Source organism: Ctenopharyngodon idella, chromosome 9, assembly GCF_019924925.1.
Source record: "Ctenopharyngodon idella isolate HZGC_01 chromosome 9, HZGC01, whole genome shotgun sequence".
In the NCBI taxonomy this organism is placed as follows: domain Eukaryota; kingdom Metazoa; phylum Chordata; class Actinopteri; order Cypriniformes; family Xenocyprididae; genus Ctenopharyngodon; species Ctenopharyngodon idella.
The window spans coordinates 36412245-36440228 of record NC_067228.1 but is presented as its reverse complement, the minus strand read 5'-3'; the positions used below and the strand labels follow the sequence as shown (position 1 = coordinate 36440228).

Here is a 27984-nt window from a genome sequence, read left to right as displayed (position 1 = left end):
TGCTTCCTGCTGCTGACCAACTTTATGGAGATGCCGATTTCATTTTCCAACAGGACTTGGCACCTGCACACAGTGCCAAAGCTACCAGTACCTGGTTTAAGGCCATGGTATCCCTGTTCTTAATTGGCCAGCAAACTCGCCTGACCTTAACCCCATAGAAAATCTATGGGGTATTGTGAAGAGGAAGATGCGATATGCCAGACCCAACAACACAGAAGAGCTGAAGGCCACTATCAGAGCAACCTGGGCTCTTATAACACCTGAGCAGTGCCACAGACTGATCGACTCCATGCCACGCCGCATTGCTGCAGTAATTCAGACAAAAGGAGCCCCAACTAAGTATTGAGTGCTGTACATGCTCATACTTTTCATGTTCATACTTTTCAGTTGGCCAAGATTTCTAAAAATCCTTTCTTTGTATTGGTCTTAAGTAATATTCTAATTTTCTGAGATACTGAATTTGGGATTTTCCTTAGTTGTCAGTTATAATTATCAAAATTAAAAGAAATAAACATTTTAAATATATCAGTCTGTGTGTAATGAATTAATATAATATACAAGTTTCACTTTTTGAATGGAATTAGTGAAATAAATCAACTTTTTGATGATATTCTAATTATATGACCAGCACCTGTATATAAATTCGAAAACTGAATAGAGCAAATAGTCTGGAAACACAAATATTTTTCCATACTCTGATTTCTTTTTTCCATACTTTTCCAGACCTGGAAATTACTCAGATCAAATTCCATACTTTTCCATACTTTTCCAAACCACGTAGGAACCCTGTAAATATGTACGCCCCCAACTTTTGCATATGCCAGCCCATGTTCAAGGCATTAGACAAGCCAGTATTAACGTCTGGATCTGTGCACAGCCGAATCAACAGACTTTATGCAGGTATTGTGAAGCAAGCAAGGACAATAGTGAAAATGGCAGATGGAGCAATAATAACTGACATGATCCATGATATCATGATATTTTTAGTGATATTTGTAAATTGTGTTTCTAAATGTTTCGTTAGCATGTTGCTAATGTACTGTTAAATGTGGTTAAAGTTACTGTGTAACAACAAAATAAATGTGGTTATTTTGTTGTTTCTTACTGTATTCACAGAGACCAGTGCCATGTTGTTATAAACGCTTGCAGTCTGTATAATTCATAAATGCATCTTCATTCTTTATAAATCTCTCCAACAGTGTGTAATGTTAGCTTTAGCCCCGTTAGCCGCAGCATAGGCTACTATGAAACTCATTCAGAATCAAATGTAAACATCCAAATAATACATGCCATACTTACATGATCTGATATTCTGCATGACGAACACTTTTTAAAGATCCATTTTGAGAGTTATTTATACCAGTGCGCTGACTACTGAACTTGGGAGCTGATTGAGACACACACAGATACTTACTTTGGATTTATTTTTCTTTGTGTTAATTATTCTCATCCTAAACATGACAATTTGTTCAAACACACAGGAAAACTCCCGGAGAAGCAGCTGAGATCCACGTGACACACTATTATAAAGATGGCGTTTAAAGAGGAGAGCGAAGACATAAAGATTGAAGAAGCATTCAGCGTGAAACATGAAGATACTGAGGAACAAACAGGTTAGTTTTATTTGATCCTCATTAAAATGTCGACCTCTACTGATATAAATTATATATTTGAAGAATGTCATACGAGTGTCCTAATTAAAGCAGTTTTATTTAACATGGAGCAGGTCACCTTATGTGGACAGTTTATGTGCATTTGAACACTGAAACTTTGCAGACCTTTTACATTTACAAACAGTTTTATTACACACTGCAAGAAAAGTGTTTAATATATGAATCAAAAAGATGAGGATAATCAGTACATAGTTCTCTCATATCCAGATGGCCCCTTCATCACAGTCCGTTTTTTGAGATTTGCATTTGAAGGGGTGGTTTACCAATATACATTACCAATATATCCTTCCATTCGTACTGTTTCGATCTCTGTGCACTTTTACAAAATGCATGGATGTGTCCATCTCCACACTGAGACAGATAGGAGTACGCATCCTGAACTACCTTGACAATTGGTTGCTTTTAGCCCAATTGAAGGAGGAAAAACACACGCACAGATCTCTGCTCCTCAGCCACTTGGGAAGTCTAGGGTTCAGGATTTAACCTAAGCAAAAGCTCACTATCCCGCAGCCAACAAATCTCGTTCCTGGGGGCAGTCCTCGACTTGGCCCAAATGCAAGCCTGGATTTTGCCAATTCACAGCCGAAGAATTCAGATGTTGGCTGTGTTATTCAGAGTCAGGGACGGCCTTCTCCTAAAAACATTTCAGAAGCTACTGGGCCTCATGGCAGCAGCGTCCTCAGTAGTCCCCAATGGTCTGTTACATATGCGGCCACTACAACACCAGTTGAAGCCCTGCCTGCTAGGGCCGCCTCATTCTCGGGGTGATCCATTGTTCTATCAAAGGCCAGGGGCCTGATGTTATAAATATTGCTCATGCACAAAATGGGTTTTATATGGGTCAGGGTTTATAAAAAATAAAGTAGGTGTAAATACTGTATGTGTGCACTGTGCGGACACTTAAGATCAGGCATGGGCAAACTCCATCCTGGAGGGCTGCTGTCCCTGCAAAGTTTATCTCCAACCCTAATCAAACACACCTGAACCAGCTAATCAAGATCTTCAGGATTACACACAGGCGAGTTTTATCAGGGTTGCAGCTAAACTCTGCAGGACAGTGGCCCTGCAGGACAGAGTTTGCCCATCCCTGCTCTAGACTGTGCGTACACACTCTCTGGAGTGAGCGAAGTAATGAAGTAAACAGAATGATTTAAACTCTGTTTTACATCTAATATACACATTTAGATTAAATATGCCACTCTCGCTAATGGAGTTAAAGGTCCCCTAGAACCCTATTTCACAAGGTGTAATATAAGTCTAAGGTGTCACCAGAATGTGTCTGTGAAGTTTCAGCTCAAAATACCCCATAGATTTCTTATTATACCATGTTTTAACTGCCTATTTTGGGGTGGGATTAAAAATGCGCCGATTCAGTGTGTGTACACCTTTAACCCTTAAATGCATGACTGTTTCACCAATCATTATTACATGTTCGGGTCTTTAGCGACCCGGATCTACATCTAACACAGATGGATCTCTACCTGTTGCGATAATATAAAACTCCTCTGATATTAGAGTAACAATTAGGAAGAATAAAATAAAGCATATTTTGTTACCTTTTGGAGCTTGGAAGGGTTCATTTTGAGCAGATGTTTTATGTCATCATCGCTGTCCTTGTCAGAGCTCATTTCCCAGTACATTCAGCAAATTATAGCTTTGAGAATATGTTTGAGATCGTGAACATGAGCCCATTCGCGATCTCAAAAAACTACATCATTTTCAACATCTTCAAAATCAATATTTTGATCGCTGACAGCTTCACCAGATCCATCAAGTGACAGTGACACTAATATTTGATTGCTTTCAGTACTTGCGCTGCAATAAATCGCTGAGCCATTTCAAGTTTTGCTAATGATACTTCCTATTCTCTTGTTTTCTGTCTGAATAAAATGTCACTTTATCATTGTATATCAGACATTGCCATGTGGAATAAAGGTGAATTGCACTTATTCCGTCATAAAAGATTAAATTATTGTTGTGCAGAAAAAAATATACACACACTCAGGGGTGGAGCCAGACATTGTAAACATTCGGGGCTTAGCCCAAATCTATTGTGTCTAATGACATTTCAATTTTCCATCAACAGCTTTATTGACATCAAAGGTACTTTGTTGTAGTATGCGGTAGTATGCTTGTTGTATGTTCGTCCTCTAGGGGGGCATGGTTCCCCGGAAGAAATGTTTGTACATTTTAAGGTTAAATGCATCAATCTGGTGCACTTTTTGAGAGCTCAAAATTAAGAGCTTCAACGCATGTACAGTGTGAAAATTGACCAAAGAAACAGCATTGACTTGTACCTGGACATTAAAGAGGGCTCAAACATCTTTTTAGTTGTGATATAGAGCCTCAGTCTACATTACATTGACACTGGTGTTTTAGGATGCCAAACAATTATTACAATAATAATTTAGGCCTATATAATTATTTATATGACAGTAATATTATACCAAATTCACTGTAAAATAAATGAAAATTTTATAAGTAGATACTTTACAATACAGAAATTACAGTACTTTTGTCCTAATTTCTTCACTTGCAAGAGAGAAACCCTTGCGCTTTTATTTTGATCACCAGATGATCGCGTGAGCAAATGTGCGCACTTCTCTTTAAAACACGCAGCACAACCAGACTGTATATATACTTAATCGCTGTCTTTTGCTGTTTTATAAAGGCTCAAAGCCATATCACGGTTTCAATTTTAGTTCGTTGGCAAAATACAACGTTAGAGACCATGTATGTTTTAAATTTTCGGTTCATTATAAAACAATGGCGGCATAGGGTAATTAATGGGAAACACTGAATGAATGTTTAGCTGACAAATGTGCTAAAGTTGTCATATCTGTTGTTATATCATATCAAAAACCCTTCAACTGGACCGAACGAGAGTCTTGAGGCCTGCTGCTGCTCTGAGTGAGTGACAGGAGGCGTGTCTGTGTTTAACTACGGTGTGTGTGAACTCGCTGTCGGAGAGTAGAGAGAGAAAGCGCTACCGGTAACGCTGTATGGATACTGTAGAAAAGCGATATTGAACTGTTTAACATATTTTAATAGAGAGATATGTTTAGAAAAATTACATTTTGAAAACACTGTAAAGAAACCTAAAAGATTCGGGGCTCCAGCCCCCTTAGCCCACCCCTAGCGCCGCCCCTACATACACTTATACACACCTCGGGTCATTGGTGACCCTATACAATTTTTACAAAATATGAATGGGAAAACAGGCATTCTTTTATAATTTTATGATTTTTTTTTTCTTGTTATGTCGTTTATAATGAATTGATTGAGGAATACTAAGAAGGTTGATGTCAATTTAAAAATGAATGAGGAGGAGGGTAGTGAATGACGTCCCGGGTTGATAAAGACGCAAGGTATGCATTTAAGGGTTAAACGCTCATGCTCCCCGCCCCCAAGCTCACGACTCCCATTATACATTGCATAAACAAGGTTCACACAGCGAAGATTGCTTGGTGCATGATAGTTCCATTTTAAACAGCAGAACTCGTGTTCTGAGAATTTTTTTGGCGAATAATGATTAATGATGCGCACTTCACTCTGCAGAACGCAAGTGAACAACTGTAACAAAAGGGTTCAAAGAGAAGCAGATTGTGTGGAGAGTGACACTTTGGAACACGTATGCTCTGGAATTTTGGAGATGATCACTTAATAGGGTCTATATCCCTGTGTAGCGATTTTAGCTCAAAATAAATATGATAATTAATCATAACTAGTTATAATTAATTATGAATATTTGGATCAGTTAATAAAATTAACTTAATGTAATAAAATTAATATTACAATCATTTAACCTGTTCGTCCAGTGAACACTCAGTGTTAATTGTTTATTAATTCTAAGAAATGTTCCTTTCCAGGTTATGGGAAACAACATTCTTATTTTTACTTACTAGCAGCAATTTAATATGTCGTACGATACTTGCATTAGGCCTCTGCCTTTTTGAAGAGCATCTGTCCTATGAATTCGGTCCTATGGTACTGAAGTTGCAATCGATGTCTTCTGTATTGAATTAAGAAGCGATAACAAACTTGCATGGTTAGTTTGAATCTTGTAGTAAGAAAGAGTTCTTCTGGAGGAGCACATGGCTGGGGTTGTGGGTTTAGGATTACAGGCCTGGCAGGCCCTTAGGCCTTGGCCTAAAGAGGTCGCCCTACAGGGCGTCAGTCCATCCAAAGAAGCAAGAGAGGGAGGAGGAGAACTGTGCGCTGGCTTTTAGCCTCTGGTGTTGGACATTCCCCCTCTGGGTCAGTGGACCAATGATACATGAGCTCCCGACAGGAAAGTTTACAATCCTTTGTGTTTCTAGCAGGGGATCTGCACATTAACTGGTTAAGTTGTTTTGGAGGAACTATTAAAAATTCTTGTAATAGTGATATGTTGTACAGGTATCGACATACCCTATACACAAACATTCAAATCTTCAAAATACAAACTCATAGACACCAAACTCGCTATAAGTGAGTTTACGCTAGCCATTGGTTCTTATCATAAAATATGCATAACAATACTGAATACAAAAACCAGAGATAATACACAAACAATAATAATGGATGCCATGTCCTATGTGTCACGAATGTGGCTCCCTTTTAAACAATTATTTGTTAAATATAACAAATAATTGTGTCTGATTTGTCTCAGTCGTTACACCGGGCTGAACACCAGCTGACAAAATAGACAATTTTCAAGCATATAGGCGCCTAGTAGAGTGCACCCTTGCCTCAGACATTGTGTTTATGACCTACCAAGAAAGACGTGAAGGCTCCTGACGGCTCCAGCTCTGCGTGCCTGAAGAAGCTCCAGATTATGCGAACCGTCTGGGGGGTGAAGTCTACGGTCTGTTCCAGAACAGCATATCTGCTCAGGTGATCATGGAGCCTGGCATGTGCCGCTCTCGCTGAGTGAAGGTTGTTGTAACCCACACCTGAGGTATACATTTTACATTGACTCTACAATTGGACCAATGTACTCAGAAGACTAGGTTTGACCAAAGAGAGAGATGGTGCAACAACAGTGAACAAATTCAGACAATCAAGGTTTGTGGTAAGAGCAAAATTTAATTGTATTGAACACATAAGAAATACATAAGAAATAATTGCTTCCATATAAATGCAATGACATAGGAATGTTCATGTGTTACTAATTTGTAACTTTTTTATTTTTCTTTCCAGGAATTTGATGGTTGTTTCACTTTGTGGGAACCATAAATTAATTTTCAGTTCAGTATTCAATTAGTGCAAATTTAATTTGTTTCTGTATTGATTGAGACCAATTAAAATAAAACTTTGGCTGTCTTTTGTGTCTGAATGACTTGTTCTTTATTTATTTATCACTATTTAAACATTAAAGGTCCCCTAGAACCCTTTTTCACAAGATGTAATATAAATCTAAGGTGTCCCCTGAATGTGTCTATGAAGTTTCAGCTCAAAATACCCCATAGATTTTTTTATTATTCAATTTTTTTAACTGCCTATTTTGGGGCATCATTAAATACGCGCCGATTCAGCGCGCGCCCCCTTTAAATGCTCGCGCTCCCCGCCCCCAAGCTCGCAACTCTAATACATTGCATAAACAAAGTTCACACAGCTAATATAACCCTCAAAATGGATCTTTACAAAGTGTTCGTCATGCAGCATATCAGATCATGTAAGTATGGTATTTATTTGGATGTTTACATTTGATTCTGAATGAGTTTGATAGTAGCCCATGTGTGGCTAACGGGGCTAAAGCTAACATTACACACTGTTGGAAAGATTTATAAAGAATGAAGTTGTTTATGAATTATACAGACTGCAAGTGTTTAATAATGAAAATAACGACATGGCTCTGGTCTCCATGAATACAGTAAGAAACAATGGTAACTTTAACCACATTTAACAGTACATTAACAACATGCTAACAAAACATTTAGAAAAACAATTTACAAATATCACTAAAAATATCATGATATCATGGATCATGTCAGTTATTATTGCTCCATCTGCCATTTTTCGCTATTGTCCTTGCTTGCTTACCTGCATAAAGTCTGTTGATTCGGCTGTGCAGCTCCAGACGTTAATACTGGCTTGTCTAATGCCCTGAACATGTGCTGGCATATGCAAAAGTTGGGGGCGTACATATTACAGTTTTTCTCGATTGCTTAAACACATTTCTTGAAACTAAGCCTCATATTCTCAAAACAGTAAACACAAATCCATAACATCTCACCCAATTCCCCAAACATCCTATTTTCAGGTCAAAATGAAGCTCTACACTCAAAACCATTCACTCTTGCTGAAAAACCAAACTTTGCCCTCAGACATCACACACAAGCCCTCAAAAACACACACACTACAACATAGTCTTACACAATGGTGAGATAAATTCAAAAAAATACTACAAAAAACAAAAACCAGTAATAAGTTGTGTTGCTTTTGGTTCTCCACCTCAAGGAACTTTTCACATGATGAACATGTATACATTTGTACATTTTTTATTACTTAATGTACTGTACAGTACAATAAACCAAACAACAACAAAAAATATTCTGCCCCAGCATCACATCTTTGGTCTGGGACAGGCCAGAGAATCTCATCAACATCACAGGCTGTACTGGCCCTATCCAGGCAGCGGGGGGAAAATCCTCTTGCATGCCTGATCCTCCCCTGGCACACATCAGCTGAAATGTCTAGTCAGGCTTCTTCCATTCCATCGTCTCTGTGTCCTACAAAAACAGAAGTACTGATTACTGTAACTGTAACACATCCTTTTTATAAAATGGAAGCAGACAGAAACTCTATCTGTATGTAAGGCACTTTGATGCATGTGTTGTAACACTCAAAAGTTACAGTAGAGTACACTGAGGTACACCTGCCTGTTTTCCTCCCTGAAAGTTCTTATGATCGAGGCGATGGTGAAGCAACTTAAGTTTGGCTGAACTCATTTTATCTGAGACTCCTTGTCTTCTTGCACCTCATCCTCCTCCTCCTCTTCCTTCACCTCTTCCTCCACTCCTTACTGCTCTTGCTCATCCTCTTCCTCCTCTCTGGTGACCTCAACCTTTTCAATCACGTCTCTCTGGATCCATTGTTCAAAACTGAATGAACTGACTCAGGTTCTTTTATCTCTCTATTGAAGGTTCTGATTGGTGTGTGATAAATTTTGACTTAGTGTTTCCACGTGGGTAACTGTGTGCTAATTGAGCTCAAGCTATGCTGACTTGAGTGAACAATATTGAATGCTAGTGCTTTCTAAATGACAACATGGTGTAGGCAATGAGAAATGAAGGGATTTGTGTCTAGAGTTTTGCAGTGACAGTTCAACAAATCTGATTCATGTGTCAAAACAGGAGAATAGTGTTTATAGTTTAGGGAATTGGGTGTGCTTTTTGATAAGTGGTGTTATGGTTTTGAAATTTTAGTTCAAAAGCCTGGTTATAGTGTTTAAGCAATCGAGAAAAACTGTAATGATCCCGACTGTTGCGTCACAGTCGGTGTTATGTTGAGATTCGCCTGTTCTTCAGAGGTATTTTGCACAAATCAAATTTACATAAGAAGGAGGAAACAATGGTGTCTGAGACTTACTGTATGTCATTTCCATGTACAGAACTCTAATTATTTAACTATGCCGACGTAAATTCAATTTTCAATTCTAGGGCACCTTTAACACTCACCACATCAACATCAATTTCCAACCAGTTTAACATTAATTAAAATAAAATTTCCAGTCTGAATAGAGCCACGCCATTTGAGCCACCCACGACAACCGACCTATGGCCTCTTTAGCTAAATTCTGCCCTTCTGTCAGCTTTGGCATTGGACAAGCAAGTTGGCTCTTTCAATTGATGCATCTTTCCTAGAGTTCGGGCCTAATGACCGTAAAGTCCTCTTTAGACAATGAAGGGTTTTTTTTGTGCCTGAGGTGCTTTCCACAACCTTCAGAGCACAAGTCATAAGGCTCACTATTCTCCCTTCCATTGTGGTCTGGGCCCTTAGGGCATCTAGCCAGTTCTGGCAGTCAGAGCAGCTATTTGTGTGCTCTGGATGCTATTCAAAGGGGCTGCTAGTTACAAAGAAGAGATTCTCTCATTTGAATAGTGGACGCAATAGAGCTGGCTTGGACTTGCAGTGCCCTGCAGGGATAACAGGAACGAGTATTGGTTAACTTGCTGTGCAACTATGCTTGCACACGTGTCAATGCTGGAATGGAAATGCAGTGGAAATCAGCGTGGCATGAATAGGCAGTCAGCCATGCCTGTTTTGTCAGGCTGAAATGCAGGTGCACAGACGTTAACCAATGAGGCTTCAGTATTAAGATAAAAACTGAGTTTTCCCCATAAGCATCAGTAGCTGACATAATGCTTGTTCCTGTTATCTCAGGGAACCAACATTTCGTTACGAACCGGAACATTTTAATTGTTTTAAACCAATCGAATTTATGCAATTTTGCCTACAAGGTGAACATATATTTTAGGATGTTAATATATTTTTAATAGAAACAGATAGATCTACTTATTTTTTTGACTCAGCACGTCACTGACAAAACAATTAAAAAAATAAAAACCAAATGTTATCTAAAAAATAAAGTCCATATCTTACCATTTCCTTCAAAATCTATCTTTGAATTACAATGTTTTTTTTTTTTTCATAATATTGGAAAGACCACAAAAGGGGGTTATAATTAGGCTTCTGTCTGTGTAAACCTGAATGTCTCCCTCTGACTTTTGATCTGATTGACTAAAAATGCATCTTAATACAAGGTGTAAATAGGGACTTGGTTGGTTTAGATGTGTTGCTTTGTGCCAATAAACTAGGGTTGACTTGTATTTGTTTCTGTTTTGCTTTAGACCTAATGCAGCTGAAAGAGGAGAGTCAAGAACTGGATGAATTTGAAGAGAAAAATCATTATAGGAAAGATCATGAAAAATCTTTTAATTGCTCTATGAGAAAAAAGGTTTCCTCACGAAAGAGACCTCTGAATACAGAAACTATAAGTGACTTTATCTGCCAACAGTGTGGAAAATGTTTCACCCGAAAAGCAAACCTTGATCTCCACATGAGAGTTCACACTGGAGAAAACCCATTCACCTGCCAACAGTGTGGAAATACTTTCAGTCAAAAACAAAACCTTGAAGTCCACATGAGAATTCACACTGGAGAGAAGCCTTACACCTGCCAACAGTGTGGAAATACTTTCAGACAAAAACAAAACCTTGAAGCCCACATGAGAGTTCACACTGGACAGAAGCCTTACACCTGCCAACAGTGTGGAAACAGTTTCACTCAAAAATCAAGCCTTAATGTCCACATGAGAATTCATACTGGAGAAAACCCATTCACCTGCCAACAGTGTGGACAGAGTTTCAGTCGAAAACGAAACCTTGAAGTCCACATGAGAGTTCACACTGGAGAAAACCCATTCACCTGCCAACAGTGTGGAAATACTTTCAGTCAAAAACAAAACCTTGAAGTCCACATGAGAATTCACACTGGAGAGAAGCCTTACACCTGCCAACAGTGTGGAAATACTTTCAGTCAAAAACGAAACCTTGAAGTCCACATGAGAGTTCACACTGGAGAGAAGCCTTACACCTGCCAACAGTGTGGAAACAGTTTCACTCAAAAAGCAAGCCTTAATGTCCACATGAGAATTCACACTGGAGAAAACCCATTCACCTGCCAACAATGTGGAAAGAATTTCAGTCGAAAACAAAACTTCAATGTCCACATGAGAGTTCACACTGGAGAGAAGCCTTACACCTGCCAACAGTGTGGAAACAGTTTCACTCAAAACTCACACTTTAACACCCACATGAGACTTCACACTGGAGAGAAGCCTTACACCTGCAGTCTGTGTGGGAAGAGCTTCTCACGAAAAGGAAATCTACAGATTCACATGAGAATTCACACAAAAGAGAAGCCGTTCACGTGATCAGTGTGGAAAGAGTTTTTCACACAAAGGACAGATTAAAGTCCACATGAGGGCTCACACTGAGAAAACCGCTCACTTGATCAGTGTGGAAAGAGCTTCACAGACAGTAAACGCCTTAGGAAACATGAAATAACTCACACCAGAGAGAAGCTTCACATGTGCCTTCACTGTGGAATGACATGCTTAAGCAATGCAAGACTTGATTCACATAAGAAGTCACACTGGAGAGAAGCCTTTCACATGTCTTCAGTGTGATGTGAGTTTCACATATGAAAAAGACTTCAAACAGTGGGGAGTGGAGCCTGGCCCATCACGGTTCTTGTTGTGACAAATTTGATGTCTCTGTGTCCCTTCAGTTCTGGTCTCGAAATAAAACTCACAGAGTCGAATTTCCAGGTCTCAGAAGTATTTAACTTTATTGTCAAGCAACAAAGTGAGATGCCAGCTCCACATCTGAATCTCTCTTAACTGGGGCACATTTTTCTACATTTTTCTTATCTGTTACAGTGTGAGATCCACCCCTACAGTTATTTTTCATGATCTCATTTACAGGGGCTCTCCTCCCACACCTCTTTCCCATGTACTCGCCGACCTTTCTACCATAGTCATTTCACTAATATTATTGCAGGTGTTGCTTATGTAAGAGACAATTTTCTTAGTAAGCGTGACCAACTTCTAGCTACTGTATGTAGGAACCGTGGACGAACCAGACAAATGAATCATTCAGATTATTCTTTCAAAACATAATTCCAGAAACCCAAACTCAGTCTACAGGAAAACCTTGTCAATTTCTTTTATGACACCCATGTTTCCTGACAAAAGGAGGGGTGACCAACTGAAGCTATTTGTGACAAACCAACTGGTCACCAAGAAGATAAAGAGTCTTTGATCTCCAGATCAATAGAGACAGAGAAACAATGCAGGCCTCTTTTGTTTTTCTAAGTGACCTAACTTTACAGAAAAACCAACAAAGACTGTTTCTACAACTAAAACTGCTCCAAACAATTTGAAATGGACTTATCAAACATCTTTTAACTGCATACATTTTATATCATGTCCACAAATACTACCTGTAAACAGTTATGCTTTAGAACACCCACAATTCATGTAAATGTGATAACTTTGAATGGTTGAATGAAAGCATTTAGTGTCGGATATGTTTTTAATTCTCTTCCTCTCTTCTAAATCCTGGCTTGAATGAAATCTGTGTAAAATGTATCATATTCCATTTAATAGAAATTATGTCTAAAACAGTACTCTGCCAAAGCAGAGACCGGAGGTAACACCTATGTATGATTGAGGCAGAGAAAAGCCACCTTTTTAAACAGGACAATATCTGATTGACCAAAACTCCTCTCAGAGGTGGGACAAACACCTAAGTTTAAATAGTCATATTGCAAGACAAAGAGTTAGCAGTGAACTAGTCAGCAGTTACTGCAAGCAGAACAAAAAGTAACCATGGAGTAAGACAAGACTAAGCTGACAAAGGATAGACCTCATTCAAGCCATCCAACTTTCACTCACTTTTCTTTTCTTTTACTTAATTTTCTTTACCGTGAGAGTCTTGTGTTCTAAGTTTTGCCGCAAAGTTCAACCAACGACTTTTGCCGCTTCAACTTTAACTCCAGCCACGACAAATAGACTTCCTTTCATTTTTCCAGCAAGCTCAAACGTGATTGATTTTTACCTAACACAATCCGGACCTTTAAGACCCTGCGACAGATCATCGACTTGGAAAACCCTTCTCTACACGCCGACGAGAAGATTCACATTTAAAGTCGACTCAAGCAAGTACCTCCAGATTCTAAAGTTGAAACTGGTGCATTTAAATTAATGATTCATGGTTCGTTCAGGTCTTTTGAAGAGCATATTTTGCTAGGAATCCTGTTCATCATATCACTCTCTCTCTCTTAAAACTCTTTCTCTCTCATTTCCTTTCTTACTGCAATGTGTATGAATGTGTGTGTGTGTGTGTGTGTTTGAGTTATATTAGTTTGTGTTAGAATAAATAAAGTCTCTTGTAGATTTTAATAGAAAGTGTCTTGTATTATGTGCTTCTAAAATTTAATGTCTTAAACTGTTGATCTTAAAAGTTACCGCGCTCTAATCAGTGTTTTCACGATAGTGGATATTCATATCCGCTACAGGAGCTTAGTACGGCTCGAGCAGATGAACGCTAGGCGATTCAGTAACTCATTATAACTCCCTATAAATTAATTTTTTCATTTGAGCTAATTTTGCTTCCTTTTTTCCTTACATGTACATCTTTTGACTCAATTTCTCATGGGCCTTCTGCCAATTTGATGGTCAACCCTTTTCCCATGGGTCAAATGAAACATTGTATCAAACCAGTCAATACACCCCAGAGGCAAGAAGCCTTCACGTGACACCCTTAACAATGGTCTTATTCATTTCACAGCCACCTGTTGTCTGGTGGAAAATTACCAACAAAATATGCTCAGTGGCCAAGTTAACTTCTCAGACACATCTGACCCTTACAGTTACATAGGTCAAGAGGCCTCAAAACACTTCTAGCTTTTATAGTAAGCGAACTAATTCTACAATTGTTTTCTATAGGATGGATAAAATACTCAATCATTCTCAGCCATCATGGCCGCTACGCCAGAGTCTCCAGCTGTCATGGCCTCCATGCCAGACTCTTCAGCCATCGTGGATGCTGCACCTGAAGCTACTGAGGAGGTCCATAGTCCTTTGAGACTGGCTTTGAATTTGGCGCACCCACCACTGATCTATGGCATCCCAGCGGCTGGCATCCCGGTGGTCCTAGCCCTTTCAAGTCCGGGGGTTCTAGAGTTTGTTCCACTGTCATTTGCGCTGCCGGTGATGGCAACTGCCATAATGTTTGTTTGGGCCATACACTGCTCTCCAGCTCATCTTCAGGCAGTGGCGTCCATTCCTGTCCAGTCCTGTGGTGACTATGGAGGTTGCCCGTGAACTGCCTGCCTACCTGCCCTGTCACGACCATGGAGGTCTTCAATAAACTCCCTGTCTGTCCTGTATTGACCATGGAGACTTTCTCTGAACCCTGGGAGTTCCCTGTGATGGCCACAGAGGCCATTTCTAACTTCTCTATGCTCTCTGTTACAGTCCTGCCTTTTCCACCATGTTAGGCTTCTGCTCTGCCGTGGTGGTTTCCAGTCCCATCTGATCTACTGTGGTGGTCTTCTGCCGTGGGGATCTTCAGGCCCATCTGCTCTGCTGTGGTGGTCATCTGCTCCATTGTGGTGGACTCTAGCTCCACCAAGATGGTCTTCTGTCATGTCAGGTCTCCCCTTGAAGTTTTCTATGGGAAAATTCTGGAGGTTTTCCTGCTACCTCAGCATGCTTGGTGTCAAGGTGTTGACAAATTTTTGATTTCATTAGCCAGAATCTCCTGACAAACGAAACAAAGTTAGTGGTTCATCAGCTGGTCCTGTCCACGTAAATCCTAAACTCAGAAACTGATCACAATATTATCGTCTTTTGGGTTTAAGCCATGAAACTAAAGGGTTTAAATCTGGTGGTCTCAGAAACCACTCTATTTTATTATTAAATATGTGTATTGGCGGGCTTGCCAAACAGCAGCAAATTCACTGAGTTGTGGCCTTGTGGTTAAAAAATATTTGTCTGTTATTTTTGTCTATTATTTTTAGTACTTTGTAACAAATTAACACTCTGGAGTCGGAGGTATCGCCGGCGATACCACCTTGGTTTTTTTCTTACCAGTGTGAAAGAGACTAAAAATACTCTGTCAATTTTGCACATACAATTAAGAGTTACACACCATTTTAATCTATGAAATATCTTCTTTTATTTGTGTACACTCAGAGTAAAAACAAAATGATGTGCTTTTTGCAAAATAAAGAAAACTAACATGATGCGTGATCTGTCGTCTCCCTCTGAACAAAGTCCAATCTGATAGTTCTCAGAAAATGAACTGTAACTTAGTGAATACTAATCACACAAAAATGAGACTTATGTCTAAAGAAACATTAAAATGTCAGGTTTTAAATCGTGTAAGTCAAATCGAAAACAAAAAATCTCTGTTTATGTAATCTGTATGAAAATAGAGACATGTCAGACGTCCGTGAGTCAGCTCATTATCTGCTAATGCAGCCACGCCCACGGAGCGAGCGCTATTCAGACGCAAATTCTGAGTCAATACATGTGTACATCATCGCAATCGTGTATTTATTATCTTCAAAAGTGTTTATCTGCATGTTATAGCCATGATTATAGCGATCTCTGAAAGCCTCTGTTAGTTTCTGGAATGTCACATGGTATGCCTGTTCTTCACTGAGACATTTGTGGACTAAAGGTGCACAGAGCGCCCTCCGGCTGCAAGTATGAATTGAAAACACAGTATCCAGCGCTCATAGTGATGACAATAAATATTGAATAAATATTACTCCTCTGTATAGAAAACTGACATAAACATGAGAATTCGTCAATATTTCTCCAAATGTGCATGCTTTTAAGCATATTAAGAAATTACGGTCATTATAAGATTTTAAGAGTAAAACAGAGGTCAAAATGTGAAGCTTGAGTCTTAGATCTTTTTAATGATGTATAGTTTGTCAACTGCACATTAACATTTAGGCTATATAATATAACAAATATAGTAGCCTATATGAAATGCCATAGAGGTAGGAATGTTCAGACGCTTTGCATCATAGAAATACATTATATTTTAAAGTATATTAAAATAGAAAACCATTATTTGGTTAGAGACTTGAGACTTCTTTTAAAAACAATAGTAATGCGTCCAATCTTTTGACTGGTACTGTAATTTAACATAGGCCTATACAAAATTTTCTTCACATGATGTGCAATAATACATGCATGCATGAGACCACAAAAAATCATGTTTTTTTTGTCAAGAGTGGACATTAATCCTGTTATCAGCATGATCACAGAGTTTTTTCACATAGCCTACCTGACTGAAAGGGCTCATTATGTGGATGATTATGCAGGTCATTATGCAGATCTTTGTCTTCTCAGGTGTGAATCACAGCATTATTCATGAAGATTCACGCCTCCACGCATACTGTGTTTCTTGACAAAAAGTGTCTTACAAAATCTAAATCAATATATTGTTTTATATGAACGAGTAGGCAGGATAATTTTTACATAATTTTGAAGCAAAAACTCTAGTCTACAACCTCCAATACCCAGAAGTCTTGTGAACACATATATAACATTAGTTTTGTGGCCTTATTTCAGTGACTTAAGTTTTTTGTTTTTTCAATAACCATGCATAAACGTTATTCCTCCAGAAATACAAACATGTACATACATGTTCCTCACATATTATGGTAGCCTAGTTCGTGCTGAATACAGTGTAATGACACTTTTTCCATTAATATGTTTATGAACAACTGAAAAAAAAAACCCAAAACAGCCTCATGGTGCATTCACACCAGATGCGAATGAAGCGTTAAGCACAAGTGATTTACATGTTAAGTCAATGCAAAGACGCGATAGACATCCCGCGGCGCGATTCGCGCGAATTGAGAGTTTCGGGCCAATCGCGCAAGTTGAAAAATCTGAACTTTGGCGAAAATTAGCGCCGCGTTAACCAATCAGGAGCTTGCTCTAGTAGTGACGTGACGTAGTGAGCTGAGGCAGAAATCCGAAACAACAATGGAGGACAAAATCATCATCGCTGTACATCTTCATACTTTTATAGAAACAGGAATAAAAAGGATCTTGCTTCAAAGAAAGTGAATGAGGAGGTCAGACAATCTGGTAAGTTAAAAAACGGTCTTTACTCAATTTGAGCTTTATATATATATATATATATATATATATATATATATATATATATATATATTGAGACTACAAGCTAGCTAAAGCCGGCAAATTGATCTTATTCGCTGTAATTTACAACTACTTTCCCACTGATGAGTTGTGTTTATTCAGAGGAAGTGTGCAGAAAGAAGTGTAAGAGCCTGGGACATATAAAGGAGTGGGAGAGCCCCTCTCATGACGCGAATTCGCATCTGTTGTGAAGTGAATTTCACGCGCGAATGAAGCGAGTAAACTCAAAATGTTCAAGCGTCCAACTATGCGCGAATAGCGCGATTTATTTGCGGAAGTGGCGTCTGGTGTGAACACCCCATCAGACTCCAGAGGGTTAAACTTTTCTTTCTCTAAGTCTCATTGTTACCACGGGGTTCTTTTGGGTTAGTATTGGTTTGTACACCTTAACGTTCTTAATTTAATAAAGCATGTACAAAGCCTAATTTGTTGCCAAAACCAAGTTGTTCACTCAACCCAAATCACTGAGGCCTTGTCCACACGGAGAAGAGTTTAGCTGTATACGCAAAAAAATGTTATCGTATAGGCGTTTTGTCCAGATGGATCTGGCGTTTTCAGAAGGTGAACCCGCTATTTTTTTGAAACCGTGTCCCAGAGTGGATAAATCTAAAAACGCGTGTGTACAGCCTATCCGTATATTTTGTGAAACGATGATGTCATCACCCCACGTCGACCCTAGTCAGACACCGCTAACAGCACAAAACCGCAACAACAACAATAGCAGACTCTAGATGCTTGTGTTCGTGCTGCAGAAGCTACCAAGCCTAAAGCTTTATTTCAAAGCTTTACTAAAGTTTATATACAGCGCGCAAGGTTTATGGCATGCTCCAAGTCTTACGCCTGTTTCACACTGCAAGCATGAGCAGCTCGTGAGCAGCGCATATTTTTTTTCGGTGTGCATGTTAACCAACGGATGCATTCACACAGGCAGCAGGAGCAGCGCGTAAGCAGCAGTGAAGTGGGGGTTTCGGCGCCGAGTCTATTTTTGCTGTGCTGCTGACGCTCAATTAAAGCACACCTTTGATCGACAAAACAAATATAATTTCACACAAAAAGTGTTCAAAATGCACAGAATAAGCATGTCTAGTGTGTTTTAACAAGAATTAGAGTATGACAGAAAAGAAAATTAAGAATAAAAAATAATTATATAAGATTTACCCATTTAAACTTGTTTTTAATTATTTAGTTTGGGTTAAAGTATGGTGTTTTATGAAAAATTACATTTACATTTATAGTTGTCTTTGTAAAGAAATGCTCATTTTATAAATGTAGCTTCGAGCCGCTGCTGTGGCGCTGTACAAACGCTTCCAGTGTGAATACTCGCACGTCTCTGCAGCTGCAGTGATGATGTAGTTACGCTCAGAAAAAAAAAATGATCGGATAGGGTAAGCTCTGGCTTTGTGTGGACATAGCCTGAGTAAAGTCACAGGTCTCTTTTATTGTTCAGCTAACACAGTTTTGTTAGTCAAAAATTCTTGTAATTCTTTTATTATTTATTATCTGTTATTCAAAACTTGCCCATTTCCAGCTTATTGAAGACGTTCCCCGTTTAGAAATAACTTTTTTCCTCTAAGGGAGCATTCAGAATGGGGAATGAGTTATGGATATACATCCATCATTACCCCGATCATCAACACCCCATTATTTGACATTTTTATTTTTTATTTTTTCATTTTTTCAATTTTTTACTTAATGTACATCTTTTATTTTATAACAAACATGTTCTTTAACACAACATAATAATTTTCTGCGTAATTCTTAACCATCCAAAAAAAAAAAAAAAAAAAACTCAACCCCTTACAAAGATCCACTCGTTCATTCAAACCATTTGGAAAACTGGTGTTTAATTTTTAATCCATAGGCGCTCCCTAAAAAAAGTCTCTATCCCTTTGTCCATTTAGGATCATGTTCCAGACCGTAGATCCGTAGGCAGTGAACTCCATGCCTCCTGAAGTGTCCCACCAGGGACCGTTCTTTGCACAATGATCACCCGGACCGGATCAGGGACCGATGCTGGTGGAGCCGTGTCCTAATTGAATTTTTTGTCTCGCCCACATATTGCCTGCCACAATTAATGCATCTGGTGATATAAATGCAATTCTCAGTATTTAAGGGAATGCTGGGCAGACGAAAGGCCTCCCTCCCTCCAAAAGCCTTGATAACATGAGGCTTACTGACCCGCCGACCAGTATCAGTATAAACTCTTGCGGCTATGGACCAGCAAGTCCCTCAAATTGGTGTTATGCTTATATGCGGCCAAAAGTGAAAAATCACCCCCCAGCAATGGTGTTCGCCAAAGTCTGCGAGAAATTGCCCCTGACCCTTCCTGCCAGGCCAACCCCTGCTGATGAAAACGTGAAGATTACAGGGACTCGCTCAGTTTCAGACTGGGAGGACTGGGCCACTGTATTCGCACTCGACTCACAGTGCTCCTTGTAAATAGCCCTCAAGTGACCTAGAATAGCCTCTTTGTCGAAGAGCCCTGAACAAGACCTGATTTGCCCTTTGAAAACTGTCCTCCTGCGAGCAAATCCTCCTGAACCTGACTAATTGTGCCAGGACAATTCCTCTAAAGGTGTGGCGGGGTGGTAACTGTGATGATAAAGAAGTGCGTGCGTATCCGTTTCCTTGAAAAAAAACCTTGAAGTCTAACTGCCCTGTATTATGAAAATTGAGTCCTTTGTAAACTGTAGTATCCAAAAAATCGATGGCTTGTTTGTCAATGACTGATTTAACTTTGATGGAGGCATGATGCGAATTCAGCACCTGCAGGAAGATCTGGAACTCCTGCAGGCCATGGTGACATACCCCCCACACATCATCCAGAAATCTGAGATAGCAAAGTGGCAGTTTGGGGCATTTGGGAAAAAGGGTTTCCTCCCATTGTGCCATATAGATGTTTGCATAAGATGGCGCGAACCTTTTCCCCATGGCCGTGCCCTTGATTTGTAAATAAAAGGCCCCCTCAAACTCAAAGTCATTCTTAGTGAGACTAAGCTCAAGAAGCTGCAGTATTGCCTTAACTGGCCTGGAGGCATCTGGAAATTTTTCAAAACAGTCCCGCACTGCTTTCAACCCAAGGGGAGTATCAATATTTGTGTAGAGACTATCTACATCCAACGAAAATAAAAAGGCCTCCGACGGCACCTGCAGTTGCTTCACCTTCCTTAAAAAATCATAAGTGTCCTTCACATAACTAAAATGTTTAGTAGACAGGGTTCAAATAAAAATCAATAAACTCTGCCACCCGATAACTTTCGCTCCCACAATCAGAGACTATGGGGTGACCCGGGGGCATAAACTGAGTCGGCCATTTGTCCCGGGGCTTATGGACTTTCGGCAACAAATAAAATCTCCTTAGCCTCGGATTGGATTCCCCCGCCAAATACCTGGCCTGTCACTGGCAAATAAAACCTTCTTGAACTAAATCCAGCACTATCTGCTGTATCTGGGGAATTGTATCTTGAAAAATAGGGGCTTGTAGCTTTGAATAAAAATTAACATCCCCTAACTGCCTTAAGCCCTCCTGTACGTACTTTGGTCTGTCCATAATTACTACCGCGCTGCCCTTGTCAGCCGGCTTGATAACAATATCTCGCCTGTGCGATAATTCGCCCAAGGCCTTAATCTCATTTGCTGACAAATTAGGAGGCGGGGCCTGTGCCCATTTGGCCACCTCATGAACACTCTCAAAATTCAGATAAAAAAAATCAAAGATTTCTCCTGGCAAGGCTTGGGGAGGGGGAACCCAATGCGACCTTGCACAAAATGGACGGGCTTGAGACGAATCTGACGTAGGCCCAAAGAAAACTGCCCTTTTCATTCTTTTGTGGAAATTACCCAAATCAGCCAAAACCGCTCCCCTATCAAAGGGTCTAACTAAAAATGACGGAACAAAAGATAACTCCCTGTCCAACAACTGAAACTGTGCCGGGGACAACTGAAAAACTTGGGCTAAATTAACAACTGAATTGTTCAAGAGAGGGCCCTGCCCCGAGGGCCCACCTGCAGTAAATTTAGATGCCCCAGCCAGTGTTTCAGCATCGCTTCTGCCGTGGGAGTTGTCCAGTGAATTTTATCCATCTCTGTTTTGAATGCTTCCCATGGCAGAAGGGGAATACTGTGGCCAGTCTTTTCAAAGATGTTATTGAGTGTTTTGATGTTCTCCACTACTTTACCCGGCAGGGTCTTATCGTAGTTAATCAGGGGGAAATGAATAACCGTGTTGGGAAAAGTCTGGCGTGCCGCCCCCTGTAATTGTTCCACACTCTTGCCCAAGATAGTGGGATTCCCCTGTTCCCTATTATTAAGGCCAGACGATAGGATCACATGCTGGGTCCCCAGCGACACCGGTGTTTTGTGTTTGATAATATGATAAGCCTGGGCCAAATTCGCAACCGGATAAGAGTCTACCTCGACCCTGTCATTGGCAATGCTCGGTACTCGACTCAAATTTGAACTTCCAAAGATCAAAATTGGCCTAATTGGTGTCAGGTCCCAGTTTTTATATTTATCACCCCCGTGCTCATGCCTCCTGTGTAGACTTCGGGCCACCGTCTGCACCTCTTTCTGGAGGCCTGTGCCAGGCTCCCTTGGGGCTGAGGGAGAAGTTTGCACCACTGAGGCTTTAGGGACCTGTTTTGGGGTCATTAAAGGTTTTTCAAGTACTGTGGCTGAACTAGGACCAGCTTGCTCCACCAACTCTTCCTCTCCCAACAAGAGCAGGTCCCCCTCAGGTCACTGAGACCATAGAAAGCTTGCATCCCGAGTCTTGGGCTCTGCTTGGCCCTCTGTAGGCCCCGGGGTCCCCTGTCGGCTTGGAGTTTTTTGACGCACCACAGGCAGCTCGGGGGAATCTGGAGCAGCTCCTATGTCCTGTGCCCCCTTCTCTTGTCTAATCTGGACCTTACCCCCTTTTTTCGGAATCGAGGGCGGCCCCGAACTGAGACGTACTACCCTAGCCTCTGTTGACTGACTCGGTGCCTCCACTGGTCTTGGATTGACCAATGCAGTGTCTTCCCTGCTTGGACCCAGTCATCATTCTCGTAACTGTGGCTGTAGCCCGCTTAATCATGGCCCCTCGGATGGTCTTTAAGTTGTGGCGGGCCCATCTAATCACCACCTGCCATGCCTCTTCCCAACGGACATGTGAAGCCTCCAATAATTCTGCCCTGGCTTCTTGCAAGGCCTCCCCATTATGATCCTTTAAGATATCCACCCCCGTGTGCAGCCAATTTCTGGCATTTCCAAAGATCAACCACTCCGTATTAAGGCTGGGGAGTGCTGGCTGAACTCCCTTCGCTATCTGGTTTGCCATTTGCACTAGTTGAGCTGGCTGCCGATTTTGGCTCTCTGCGACCTGAAGCGCATATGCATGATGAAATGCTTTCAGGAACCGGTACATGCTCCTGACAGCCTTTCTGAAGTCCTGATCTGCCGACATCTCAACACTGAGCCTACAAAACAATAGACCCACCATTAGAAAGGGGACCAAATCCTACCATAATAGTGTCAATTAATTATAAACTAATAAGCAGTTATACTAGTAAAACAACCCCCTAGTTCTAATCCCTCCAATCAAAACTCCCCATCCCCCCCATTCTCAGAGGCGAACCAGGAGATGCTAGACCTATCTGGGCCACACATCTCCCAAAGGGCCTGTCTGGGCCCGATTCGCACTCCCATCCCACACCCCCCAAGGCCAAAAAGACCCAAGGGGACACCGGAGGGTTAGGGTTAGGGTAATAGGGATAAATGCAAATTTGAGCCCCCCCCTGAGTTGAGCCCCTTCTCTATATCTCGGTTTCTATTGGTCCTAGAGAGCTGAAACTCGGTATATATACTAATTGGGGGGCGGGGAGACAATTGCCCATGGGAGCTCTAGCGCCACCAGGCGCCGAGATATGGTATTGAGCCCCCCCCTATTTTTAGTCCTACAGAGGAATCTGAAATCTGGTACATATACTAATTGGGCCACTCCCGATTGAATGGGCTTGGTCCCATCTCTCTATCACCACCAGGTCCCGAGATATGGTATTGAGCCCCCCTAAGTGATGTCTCGCGCTTATACTTCAATGAGTGCGAGACATCACTGCCATTGTCAGAGTGCGATCAGACCTCACTAACCGGATGCTCAAGGTAGTTGGACATAGTGGTGTTTTAGAGGTAAAAAATTATATAAATACTGTTCGTTTTCTCGCACAAACCGATCGTTTCATGTCTTAGGACATCAATGTGTCATCACAAGCCGCAGGGTTTCATTTAGATTTGTCTAAGCAAGTTTTATTTACTCTTATACAAGAAGTTCCCATTGACACACATTATACGACTAAAAGACGGCAGCGGTTGGAGGTAAAAACCATCATTTGTGTTCTACTGAAGAAACAAAGTCACCTACATCTTGGATGCACTGGGGGTAAGCAGATAAACATCAAATTTTCATTTTTGGGTGAACTATCCCTTTAAGAGAAGTGAAACATGTATCAAGCTGTAAACAAGCTATGAACTTATGAAATTTACTTTCAAAATAATGAGTATATATTTCATACTTAATGTTCATACTTACTCATACATTATGTGTTTCAACAAAATAAATTCATTTCTAATTCACTGTAACCTTTAGTTAATGGACAGAATTCCTCTGCAAAATATCTGAATAACAAAAAATAGAACTACTCTGCAAAATATCAAACTGTAAATATTACATTTTTCAAAGCAATGAGCACCATATTTCATGCATACTGTATGCTGTCATATGTTTTTCAACAAAATAAACTAATTTCTACTGCTCAGCTGACTGCACTGCCTCATTTTTGAAAAAGTGGTTGTATCTCATTAATGTAAGCCTCTCAAAATGTTTGCTTGACAGTCTGTTCCTTCTGGGGGTGAGCACAAGATTACCCAGGCTGAAAAGCCTTTCCACTAGTGCGCTTGGTGGTGTGGCTGTGTTGTACCTCAGTAAAATGGCTTTAATCATGGGAAACCGTCTAAGAACACCCAGCTAAGACCCTGCAGATTTCAAATATTCCACAACCTCTGATTCAGCAGAGTAGGCACAGTCCTCCTCCTCAAATGAAAAAAAGTCATCAATGGAGTCAGCAGGCTTGTTGTGATGTTGAGCATTATGATGTTGGTCTTCAAGAGGCAACCCACGGCACTCTGTAATGAGCATTGCCCTAACAGTGTCTTTTTTCTCTTCTTCTCTGATCCAGCGTAACTTAAATTTGGGCAAAGTGACTGCAGCCAGGAGAGCTTCTTTATTGTCCATCACAGAGGAAAAGCGTATCTTGATTGCCTATGAGGAAATAAAATACGTCAGACACTTCACATTATACAAGAGTATGACAGAAAAAAAAAAATTATTTAAGCCATGGGTATTGTAATGATGAGTCGACAGAATGTGGATCCATTTGCAGCTGTTTATTAAGAGAACTTACAGAGCAGACAGGGCAAAGGCAGAGGCATAAACTGGGACAGGCAATGGTCGAGGCAGGCGGCAGACAAACAGGGTCAGTGTACAGGCAAGGATCAGGGCAGGCAGCAAACAATCACAGTCCAGGAAACAGGCAAAGATCAGGGCAGGCAGCAAAGGGTCACAGAGAATAAACAGTCCAAACGATAACAGGTAACAGTCCACGGGAAAACGCTCAGAAATGATCACCAAGGCAAATCAAGACTTCGCGATGTGTGTGTGTGTGTGAGTGTGTCTTAAATAGTGTGAGTGTGATGTGGTGCAGGTGTGTGTGCAATCAGTCCCAGGAATGAGGGCCCATGGGAGACGTAGTCCGAATGAGAACTGATCAGTATTCCGGTGATGGCACCCTCCGGCGGTCCGGAGGAAGGGCCGAGGGAGCCACATTCGTGACAGAGCCCCCCCCTGTGAGCGGCTCCAGACGCGAGGAAGCAGACGCCGGGGTCTACCACGTGGTCGAGGGGCCGGTCTCTCCGGATGCGTCCGATGAAATTCCTCTGTGAGTGAGGGGTCCAGGATATCATCTGCACTGACCCAGGATCGCTCCTCCGGGCCGTACCCCTCCCAGTCGACTAAGTACTGTAGTCTCCTACCCCGGCGCCTGGAATCAAGCAGCTCTCGTACTTGATAGGCTTCCTCGCCTTCGATCATCAAGGGTGGGGGGGAGCGGACCTCGGCTCCCTCTGGCTCCCCTCTCGGGCCCCCGGAGGGTTTCAACAGCGAAACATGAAAAGTGGGAGAGACACGGTAATTAGCAGGCAAATCTAAACGAAATGATACTGGAGTTATTTGTTTGGTAATTTGAAAGGGCCCTACAAACCTGGGACTGAGTTTTCTGCATGGAAGTCTTAGCCGGAGATCTCTAGTGGACAGCCAAACCCATTGACCCACGGCGTACTGGGGACTGGGGCGTCGGTGACGATTGGCCTGCATCTCCTGCCTTCTTACGGCACGTTGTAGGTGATGGTGAGCTAGATCCCAGGTTTCCTCGCTTCGTTGCATCCACTCAGTGACAGACGGTAGGTTGGATGGTTCCCCAGACCAAGGAAATAGTGGAGGTTGAAAGCCCAGGACGCATTGAAAGGGCGTGACACCCGTGGCAGGTTTTTGTAGAGAGTTTTGGGCGTACTCCGCCCAGAGCAGGTAACGACTCCAGTCAGTTTGATTGCGTTGGCAGTAGGTGCGTAGAAATCGTGTTAGTTCTTGGTTCATGCGCTCTGTTTGGCCATTGGATTCTGGATGGTACCCTGAAGTGAGGCTGACGTTGATGTTGAGGTTCTTGAAGAAGGATGACCAGACTCGAGATGTGAACTGTGGGCCTCTGTCTGACACAATGTCCTCGGGTAGTCCATAGAAACGGAACACATAATTGCAAAGAAGTTCGGCTGTTTCGAATGCTGTGGGTAGCTTGGCCAGTGGTATAAGTCTGCATGCTTTAGAGAAACGATCGATGACTGTGAGGATGGTGGTGTGGCCCTGAGATTCTGGGAGATCAGTGACGAAATCAATGGCAATGTGAGACCAGGGATGTTGAGGAATGGGTAACAGGTTGTAATAATCCGGCTGGCGCTTGATGAGATGCTTTGGTGGTTTGACAGAGTGAACAGTTGGTGATGAAGCGGGTGGTGTCGGATAGCATAGAATCCCACCAGAACCGGTTTTGTAGCAGGTGGAAGGTGGCTGTGACACCCGGGTGACCTGAGCTTGGGAAGTCATGGACGTGATGCAGTAGTCTGTCTCGCAGCTGTGGTGGGACGTAAGTGCGGTCCGGTGGGCATGTAGGAGGAGGAGTGGTCTGTTCGTTGGCGTGTGTGATAATTATCTAGGTGATAATGTCCCATTGAACCGGAGCGAGCAGTAAGGTGTCGGGGATTACGTTCTCTGTGTTCTCTGTCCGTTCCACCTCCTCGTGCTGTCGTGAAAGTGCATCCGCCTTGGTGTTTTTGGAGCCCGGTCTGTAAGTTACGGAGAACTGGAAGCGTGTGAAGAATAGTGCCCATCTGGCTTGCCGTGGGTTTAGACGTTTGGCGGAACGCGGATATTCCAGGTTCTTATGGTCAGTGAGAATGGTGAACGGATGTTTGGCTCCCTCCAGCCAGTGCCGCCACTCCTCCAGAGCTGCCTTCATGGCCAGTAATTCCCGATTGCCCACATCGTAATTACGTTCTGCCGCCGACATTTTTCTTGAATAAAAGGCACAGGGGTACATTTTCTCTGGGTTACCTTGGCGCTGGGAAAGAACGGCCCCAATGCCCGTGCTGGAGGCGTCCACCTCTACAATGAAAGGGAGTTCGGGATCTGGATGACGGAGGATGGGTGCCGTGGTGAAGCGCTCCTTTAGCTCGTGGAAAGCCTGTACTGCCTCGGAGGACCAGATGAGGCGTGAGGACTGCCGCTTGGTCATAGACGTTAACGGGGCTGCAACGCCGCTGAAGTTCCGGATAAACCGCCTGTAGAAGTTGGCAAACCCCAAGAACCGTTGTAATTCCTTCAATGTGCGGGGTTGTGGCCATTCCAGTACCGCCCTCACCTTACTGTCATCCATGGCCACGCTCTCACGGCTGATAACGTAACCCAGAAAGGAGGTGGAGGTTTGGTGAAACTCACATTTCTCAGCTTTTGCATATAGTTTATGTTGAATGAGTCTCTGCAGCACTGCCCGCACATGCTGAACATGTTCCTTGAAAGAGTTGGAGTAGATGAGGATGTCATCTATGTAGACTATGACCCAGCGATTGAGCATGTCACGGAAGACGTCGTTGATAAAGGACTGGAAGACAGAGGGACTGTTGGCTAGCCCGAACGGCATGACGAGGGTCTCGTAGTGACCAGTGGTTGTGGAAAAGGCTGTCTTCCATTCGTCCCCTTCTCGGATGCGGATTAGGTTGTACGCACAGCGAAGGTCCAACTTGGTAAAGTATGCGGCCTGCCTGAGTTGTTCGAGGGCTGGAGGAACTAGAGGCAAGGGATACCGGAACTTGATGGTGATGTCATTTAGTCCACAGTAATCGATACAGGGTCTTAATCCGCCGTCCTTTTTCTTGACAAAGAAGAATCCTGAGGCTGCTGGTGATGTGGACGGGCGGATAAATCCTTTAGCT

The 27984-nt window shown here is 41.9% G+C and overlaps 2 protein-coding genes and 1 long non-coding RNA gene across 6 annotated transcripts in view; 2 read left to right on the top strand and 1 right to left on the bottom strand.

Moving 5' to 3' along the window:
• The window catches only part of LOC127519401 (gastrula zinc finger protein XlCGF8.2DB-like), a 90397-nt gene extending 76278 nt beyond the window's left edge, over positions 1 to 14119 (top strand). The window contains exons 2-3 of one of the 2 annotated variants that reach the window (XM_051907107.1): positions 1482 to 1613; positions 10508 to 14117. In XM_051907107.1, coding sequence (XP_051763067.1) covers positions 1532 to 1613; positions 10508 to 11592 — 1167 coding nt within the window. In that variant the 5' untranslated portion in view covers positions 1482 to 1531 and the 3' untranslated portion in view covers positions 11593 to 14117. Of the gene's footprint in view, positions 1 to 1481; positions 1614 to 10507 lie in introns of both variants that reach the window. The other variant, XM_051907106.1, reaches the window with a different exon arrangement.
• Positions 1 to 27984, top strand: part of LOC127519399 (gastrula zinc finger protein XlCGF57.1-like) — a 52420-nt gene that overhangs the window by 4675 nt on the left and 19761 nt on the right. The window lies entirely within an intron of this gene.
• Positions 11148 to 27984, bottom strand: part of LOC127519427 (uncharacterized) — a 34597-nt gene continuing 17760 nt past the window's right edge. Inside the window, exons 2-3 of the long non-coding RNA XR_007931827.1 lie at positions 11421 to 11504; positions 11148 to 11252 (exon numbers count right to left, since the gene is read on the bottom strand). This is a non-coding gene — a long non-coding RNA (uncharacterized LOC127519427). The remainder of the gene's footprint in view (positions 11253 to 11420; positions 11505 to 27984) is intronic.